This window comes from Lissotriton vulgaris, unplaced genomic scaffold (assembly GCF_964263255.1).
Source record: "Lissotriton vulgaris unplaced genomic scaffold, aLisVul1.2 SCAFFOLD_1365, whole genome shotgun sequence".
Classification (NCBI taxonomy): Eukaryota; Metazoa; Chordata; class Amphibia; order Caudata; family Salamandridae; genus Lissotriton; species Lissotriton vulgaris.
Genome location: NW_028242984.1, coordinates 190,992 through 200,037, shown reverse-complemented (window position 1 = coordinate 200,037; position 9,046 = coordinate 190,992). Strand labels below are relative to the sequence as shown.

At 39.9% G+C, this 9,046-nt stretch overlaps 1 protein-coding gene across 1 annotated transcript in view; it reads left to right on the top strand.

Annotated features, from left to right (window-relative positions):
• Positions 1 to 1,148: 1,148 nt before the first annotated feature.
• The window catches only part of LOC147668760 (nicotinamide N-methyltransferase-like), a 115,817-nt gene continuing 107,919 nt past the window's right edge, over positions 1,149 to 9,046 (top strand). Inside the window, exon 1 of the mRNA XM_086948449.1 lies at positions 1,149 to 1,284. Within this exon, the coding sequence (XP_086804575.1) occupies positions 1,149 to 1,284 (136 nt within the window). The remainder of the gene's footprint in view (positions 1,285 to 9,046) is intronic.

The window sequence follows — 9,046 nt, the reverse complement described above, 5'->3', positions numbered from 1 at the left end:
CACGTAAAATGGTGCTCTCTATGTATAATTTGTGACACCTACATCTATGTGCAGGAATGACATACTCACTCCTGCATGGAAGTGTTTTCACTATCTGCCATTTGGTGTCTGAAAAAGGGAGAGCCACCTCCATTTATGTTATTCCATAATTGCATGACTTGCACTTGTGACAACTCTCAACCCTTTGCTCCCACTTAGCCAAGTTTCCTGCTGTTTTATTCAGGGAATATTGTTAGCTTAACCCTTTCTTATGGACCTGGCCTTCCAGAATGTCAACAGAGTACTTTTGTGTATCCTGGGACCTAAGATCGGGTCACTGCAAATCAAGTGCCAGTCCTTTTGGAAAATGGCACAAATGTTATAGCGTTGTTCACTGAACCCTGGGATGCACTTTATGGTTTGCCCTGTGTCACGTTGCGTTTTCAACTGTTTACCCTCTGCAACAATTAGCTTTACTCTGGCTGACTGCAATGTGATGACTTTGCTATACCCTCTCCTTAGGAACATCCCTGCTAACTCTGTTTAGGCATTATAGAGCTTTTCAGCATTGCTACAGTTTCTCTGCATAGTGTATACTATTTTTAAGCTTTGTTGGGTGGAAGCTTATATATATACATATGTACTGAAAAAAGATAACAGGGATAAGTTAGTATGTAGCATTAAAATCCCAAGAAATGTTCTAGAAAAAAAAAAAGTTTACCGTGACGTTACAGTTAGACAATAGGATTTATTTTAAAAACCTAGGAATTCACTGAAAAATACAAAAGGTTATAGGGACCTTATAGCATGACTCAGATGTTACACACATGAAAGCATAGAAATTCAGCAGTTACAGTTATCTGAAATGACTATAACTTATGCCTTTGCAATGCACTGATTTATACCTCACAGATTTCATCTGGATTGGCTCCTACATGCCCAAGGCAGTAGACATTATAAAGGCAACTACTCACCAATAAATTGTTGAGAAACCCAGACAAAAAGTGTGGGCTTAGAAATAGTAAAAACTCACAAGCAGTCACGTTTTGCATGTGTACACAGAGTTCTCTTTGTTTAAAGATAATTTACAAGCCAGATGTCAGACTATATAGCATACATGCAAGTAACACAGGCAGAGAGTGATGGAGGGTTGCAGCTGTGACTCCAGCATGGACCTGAAGGAACTCCATGAAAAGTATTATACTGCCAAGGCAGTGAGGGAGATGTATTTGACACAGGACTCTAGTTTTTATGAGGGTGCCATTTCTGAAATGTTTTCTCATTTCATCAAAAGCTTCTCATCAGGTATGTACTATTCATGTCTCGGCTCAACCACAGATTATTGTACCAGAACATTGTAGTGAAACTGACATCTGACATTAATACATTGTTCAAACCATTTGCTACAGGAGGGTAATTTTTATATGTATTGTAAAAATGCTAATATTATTTCTGGCAAAATGTGTCAAATTTAAAGGTTTGTGTAGTGACCACCATAATGGAACAGCAAATTCAACCCTAGTCATATATGTATGCAAGGTAATGCAGACCTGGCAGCAGAGGGGATCTGGTCTAGCCACTCATGCATATTTTTCAAAACTGTTTTTGAATGTAGTTCTTCTATAGAATTATTGTAGTTCCATTAGCAAACATAAATCATACAGAAGTTTAGATTGAGCCTATGTTCAATTTTCCAACAATATGACTGCATGGACATATCGATTCAATGTATTTGCCTAGTTAATGAAAACTATTACAAAACCAAAACTAAGCATATTAGTAAATTACAACAACCATACATTAATTTCTAGAATGCTGCAACCCAAAAATAGAAGTTAAAACATGGATAAGTAATGCAATTAGGTCACAATTCAACTGAATGCATAAACTCTTCACAGTAATCCCCCAAAAATAATTTTTCTTCAGAGGAGCTTCATTACATATTCCGTATATTTCACAGAATTCTTTTTCATTTGAGCATTGTCCCCTTTCAAAATCCCTCTGTTCCAATGCCAATGAAAGTGGCTTTAGAAGCCACTGCCTCTGGCCTGGCCAATGAATGGTGGTTTTAGAAGCTGATGCCTCTGGCCTGGCCAATGAAAGATAGCAATAGAACCCTCTGCCTCTGGCCCAGGTAATATGGAGCAGTGAGTCATGTTTGTAGCCACATGTTAAACAGCACAGCCGCTTGACACTCTCCTTTCATAAATAGAAAGAAAGATCTTCTAAGATCAACACATTTCAGTTCTAGAAACAAGGAAACAAGTAACTTAGGTAAGATCAATAGATTTACTGAGAGAAAAAGCCCCGGATTATCCAGGCATTAATACTGCTTCAATTAACATTTTCATCATTTACATCAGCTCAAGCTGAAAAGGTACAAAAGCTTTTATATAGAAACCATTTTCTATCAGTAGAATTATACATTTATCATTACATTATAGTCTGATTTATTAGGCCAATAGTTGGGTCCTATCTAGTACGACGAGTTGAAGCATTCCTTAAACTAATTCCCATTCAAACCATGTATGTGAGTGTGAGTATATTGTTTTAGAGAATCAGGCCCAGATCTACAAAGATTTTATATTGCCCTTGCAAGCTGACACATGGCAGACCAACCTCCTGAATGATATTTTCTAGGCTACCCAAAACCTCCTTGAGTGGCTCTGCACAGGTCAGAAAATAAAGAGTAGTGCAAGGTATCCTTGTGTTACTCTGCGTTAGAAATCGTTCCATTGGTGGAGCATTGCGTTCCCATCCACCCACCCATGAATGTTGGCACAATCAAATATTTACGAAGATCAGTAAACTTAGTATTTCTAAAAAATGATACTCCTTCCCAACAGTGAAGTAACAATAAAACAAAAACATTATTTCTGCATGTTATTTCTTCTTTCTCCATGTGCTGCATTCTGCAGCATGTGTAGAATGAGGGAAATGCGTCCCTTCCTGCACAAACACAATACTACTGTTTATAACACAGGCTCCCATGCATCATGGTGCAAAGGGTGCCTGTGTTGACACTAGACATCAACCACTATGCCCAGGACAAAGAGGCAGCACAAATGTGCAATATGTTTTCAATTTGGGGAATATTTGAGGTTTCCCTTTCATTTAATGCAGCACAGCAAATTGCTGTGCGGTGCTGTGTTGCATGAAATGTTAGCAAATCTGGCCCAAGTGTGTTTTGATGTGCATCCATTTGTGTGTTTTTCTCCCCCTGCTGGGGACTTTCCTATTGTCATTGGAAGCTTCACAAACGAAGCTTCCACTGAGAGGATCGCTATCTGTTATGCGCCAGTTACATAAATGAAATTGACCGAAGACCAAATTACCAGAATATCACAAAGACTCACCTTCGAACAGACACTACGCGAAGACTTAGATTTCACTGTTTTGAAAATTGAATAAGCCAGAATACTGTCAGGAAAACCAGTGTCAGAAGTCTATACAACACTGCCAAGGTCTAAACAAATGACCAGTTTTTGAAGGGTCATTGTTAAAATGCACTTTATGTTGTCCTGAAGATGGTCTTACGGATTGATACGATAAAAGACCGAAACATCGACTTGATCATCCAACTCCTTATGTATTGATATACATTAAGTGACTGTATTATTTAGTGTAAATATTAGTCACTCTTAGATTTTATTAGGAGAGGATTTTACTTATGGAACATAGGTTGTAAGGAGATGCACCTTGTTTCATTTGCTTGCATTTATAATCAATCTGAATGGTGAATGTACCCTATGAACTTTGAAAGCTACAAAGATAATATATTTTTCTAAAGATATACCTGTGTTTGTTGTTCTTGACTAAGATTTTTGTGCATTTAATGCCTATATGTATGATTAACTCATACAGGTTTTAGTCATATTGAATCTGTGGAGTCTGTGGAAAAGAATTGTCTCATATAAACAAAATCATTTAAAAAGCAGTCACAGACATGGTGGTCTGCTGACCCCAGCAGGACACCATCCCTAAGAGCGCTAGCCATTCCAAATGGTGTTGCAAATTTCTCCTGCCTCATGAATATTAATGAGGTATGCAATTTGTGACCACAATAGGAATGTTAAACAGTGACTTAGACTGTCACAAATTATAGGGTTGGGCATCTGGCATATTCTGTCAATGGGCCCTCCAGCCAGTAGGTCCTGTACACTTCATGACTGCATGAAACAACTGTTTATGTGGTGTCTGTTGAATAGAAACATAATTTAGGCCATGTAAGACATTGAATTAAAATACAAAATGTGTTTTTTTAGTCGTTTTCCATGTTTTTCTTTTCCCTGCAAACAGTGCATAAGTGGGGTAATGGCTTTGGACGATGTGTGTTGTTGTTGTAAACATTTCTAGCCCTGGTATTTTTCTTTCTTGGCTTTGTGGAATTAATGTTGTGCTGTCTGTCTTACCAGGCCTCTTTTGCCTGTTTGTATGTATGCTTGCCACAGGCCAACATTTGCCTTTGTTGTTTACCTTGCCATCTGGCTAGGGGCCTTTTGTATAGTAAGTTTCAACCATAGGCCTGCATATGTTCTTTGTTTTCCAGACCTTGTGCTTGTTGTTGTTGTTAGCATGTGGTCTTGGCCATTTTGTGTAGCCAGCCGATGTGCTTTTGTCATATGCCTGCATGCCGTCTCTGTTTGTAGCTATGCCTCCTTCCTGGTTGTTCTTGTTCTTCTGACCATGTGGCTGGTGGACATTTTGTGTAGCCAGAAAATGTGCTTTTCCCCAAGGCCTGCATGTCTACTATGTTTGTGACCATGACTTCCTGCTGGTTGTTGCTATTTTGACCATCTAGCTGGAAGCCATGTTGTGCAGCCAGTCAGTGTGCTTTGCTTTCCCCATAGGCATGCATGTCTTCTCTGTTTCTGGCCATGCCTCCTTGCTCAGAGATCATTGTTGTTGATGACCATGTGCCACTGGCTGACAGTCATTTTGTGCATACAGCAAGTGGGGCCCTTTGCAAAAGGCTTGTATAGATAGTTGACAGTTTAAAGACATTAATATGGTTGCAGATATTTTCACTTATCTTTTTTATTTCAATGTTTATATTTTTTATGTAATTCGTTTTAATTTACGTTTTTTAGTTTTATTTTATCTTATTTAAAAAAGTATATATTTTTATGTTTTTTATTTACATGTTTCAGTTAATTTAGTTTTTATTTTGACATTTTCCTAACATATTGCATCAACACCATGACTGAAATTGGTAGTCTACACAGCAGTGGTCTTTGTCTAAAGATTATTCCTGGACCTCTCTGATTGCTGCATCCCATCATGATGCCCATGTTTCTCTTTCTGATCCTTCTTGAGTTTGCTGCACACAATGACATTTTTATGGGTCTGGTTTTATGAATGAACAGTTAAATTGTACTATGGCTAAGTCACCACACTAAATTATATTCTTTGTTTGTACTACTACTTGAACTACATCAATGCCACATTTCACTGTTGTTCTTTTTGCTTGTTTGCTTTTGGGTGCACAATAGAAGAGACATCACCCTCAATACAGCCAGACAGAAGACCTGTGCACGAAGTGACGCATGACTGATTACACAACATGGTCATCTCTTCATTTTGTTATGAAACTAAGGGCCACTGCCAACTGAAAACTTCAAGATGCCCCCCAAAAAAGGCTGTCAAGAAAGTTGCTAGTGGGGAAGAGAAGAAGCGGCTTGCCACCACTGATGTGAGAACCTCAAACCTTTTTCAGGAAAGTTATGACTCCAGTGAGCAAGCAACAGCACCACCCCCCTAACCTAAGCCCAGGACCATGTCTGTCAGTGAGGCAGACAGTGCACACATGTCTTTTTTGACAAGTAGTGACGTTTAATTGGCTTTGTCCCTTTGACAAAATAGTACACAAGTGTTTCAGGTAACACAGCAAACTGGACAGCAGCTGCAGCAATAGTACATTTGTCTGATGTTAGAGCCGAACACAAGGTTGAGCTCCTTCCCAAGCAATAAGTTGAACCTCCTCATTTTGAATCATTGTCTCCCAGATCGCCAGCAAGAAAAAGGACAGGTATTACTGCACCATCTTCTCCAAGCACCAGTTCTGATGATGATGATAGGACATGGAGTGTACCCTGACAGAGACAGGAGACAATAGGAGAGGCAAGAGCAAAGAAAAGTTCCAGAAAGACTTAGATTTATGGAAGGGATGAAGATGATGAAGTGGTCATGGTGGAAGCTGACACAGAGGAATCTGACATTGCTGTTCAACCAGCTCCAAAGTGTGTCACATAGGTAGCACTGCCACCACCTCCCATATTTGCAAAGTCCCAGCTACATCAACCCCTGCTTCAGGAGAGAAAAGAGTCAGTCAACAACATGCCCTTCCACCTCCAGTTCTTCGTCAGGCATTGACAGTGTAACAGTAAACAAAATACTCCACCCCAGTTTGTAAATGTTTTACAGTTAGCATAGAGGGGGGGCACATTGCAGTATGCACCATTTGCTACACAAATGTTCATCGAGGTAAGCCTCATACTCATTATGTTACTGGAGGCCAGGCGACCCATTTGAAAAAACACAGCACAATCAAGTAGGAGGAACATCTTAAAAAATGGTTAAACATTGTTGTTGTGGTGGGGAAAGCTGAGGAACCTATAATAATCATGGTGGAAGGTGATGATGAAGAAGAAGAGGGTGACATCTTCACACAAAGCTGCCCTGTCCCCAGCATTGTGCCAGCAGATTCACCCACCTCAGTATCTTCACAATGACACAAGAAGACTCAGAATAAGATGGAGATACCATGGCATACAGTGACTGCCCCTCTACCCTGACACACATACAGACTACCACTATCATCTACTTCTCAAAAGATGCCTCTGTCAGTTCCCCCAAAAAAGAAGAAAATCCCGGCTACTATTACAGGCATGTTAAGGCAGGAGGGTCTCACGGAACAAAACTACCCAAATGCACGTTTGTACATTGTGAAGCTGTCAAAACTGTTAGTGCTGGACCCCCTTCCTTTTTCTTTTGAGCCAGGTACCAAGTAGTTTTTTTTCTGCCAGAGACGCAGTTCCAGTGCTGCATCATGATGTGCTACACTTGGTTGGACAAGCTTTGCAACGAAGTGTTGTTCCCCACATCCACCTGATGAAATACATGTGGACTAGTTATCAGGGTGCACACTAGATCACTTTTGCAGGGGTACAGCAAAATATATCTTCAGGCCTTGACGCCAAAGAAAGTTTTAAGAGCAATCAGTGGTATACAACAATGGCCATGTGTGCAATTTTGAAATCACATACAGATTTAAACATCTTGGAAGAATTTAACAGCAAGACGTATGAAGGGCTACAACCCAAAGGTCTCAAAATTGGGTTTGTTGCCACAGATATTGGCAGTAACATACCCAAGGCAATTTCAGATGGAGGATACTTTGAGGTCCTGTGTTTTACCCGTTGCATCAACCAGGTGGTGGAAGACTACCTGAAAAAGGAAGACATAGTCAGCAATATATTCAACACCTGTAGAAGAATATTCACTCATTTTAGCCATTCTTTTAAAGCCCTAGAGCTTCGCAGATTATTCAGCATACTAATAGAGAACCAGTTAAAGCCCTAATACAGGAGGTGCCAACAAGTTGCAACACTATCTTTCACATGTCTACTCGAGCAGTACAATCCAGTCAATGACTATGTCATTCAAAGAGGAGGGGATACAGTTGGGAAAGCTATGAGCATGGTTGTGGACAAATGAGGTCTAGTCAAATGCCTGACACAGATCCTACTCCCTTTTGAGGTTTTCACATGTTAAGATAGCGGGGATGACAGAATGATGGGTCAAGTTATTCCATTGTTGCATCTTCTACAAGACCAGGTAAAGAAGGTGCATGCCTTAGATGAGACCTTAGTTCTGTGCTTTGTTTCTAATATAAGGCTGCAACATGGCACCATCGGATACAAAGAGTACATTTGTGCTACACTACTTGATCCATGGTACAAAAAACAATGTACAGCATGATGGGTCAAGTTATCCAATTGTTGCATCTCCTACAAGACCAGGTAAAGAAGGTGCATGCCTTAGATGAGACCTTAGTTCTTTGCTTTGTTTCTAATATAAGGCTGCAACATGGCACCATCGGATACAAAGAGTACATTTGTGCTACACTACTTGATCCATGGTACAAAAAACAATCTGCCCACTTCCATTCCTTTTTCGGAAGGGGATGTTTTAAAATACAAGAGGTGGATTGTATAGCAAGCTGGATAATTGGAAAAAAATACCTGAAACTTGAAGTCCCACTTTGCACTCTGAGTTTCTGCCTTCAACTTCCAGAGAAGGCAATCTTGTCTAACAGCAGCCAACAACACCATCAACCAGAACACAGGGAACAACAGCACCATAAGGACTGGACACAACCTCTGCACTGTATTAGTTTTAATTGGCAGGGCTCAGGTCCAGAACAGAGGTGATGAAATAAACAGGTAGAGCAGGTGACAGCACAAATGACTGGCCATCGGATTTTCACAGTGTATATGGATGGTTTAAAAGAGGTCTAGGTGTATCAAAATCCACTGATGTGTTTGTTTGGGAAGAGGTGCTAATGACCAGAGCTCAGCAGGCTGGCAATATAGTATTGGCTTGTCCTGTCACCAGTGTGTTTTCCGAACAAGTGTTCAGTGCAGCTGGTGCAATTGTCACAGTGAGAATGACCAGTCTCTTACCTAAAAATGTGGAGAGATTTACTATGATCAAAATGAACCAACATTTTATTCCACACAATTGCACTGTTCCTGAAACAGCAGCACAGGAGAAAGAGGAGGGTGATTGGTCTGAAATTGAATCAAACATGTTAGCTTACCAACTTCTTGGCAAACTACTTGAATATGAGGATGAACACTATTTCCCATACTAAGTTTTCCACTGCCCCATAGAACTTAAAAAAAAATTCTCGTTGAACTTAGTTCTTTCTTTGCAAAAAATAAAACACTTAGCTAGAGGAACAATATTTATACGGCCCTACCTTTTTTATTCATCAGGTATATATTGCTGGATTGCAGTTGGACCAGTGTGCAATAAAGAAGCATCCACTATTCCTTTATGACAT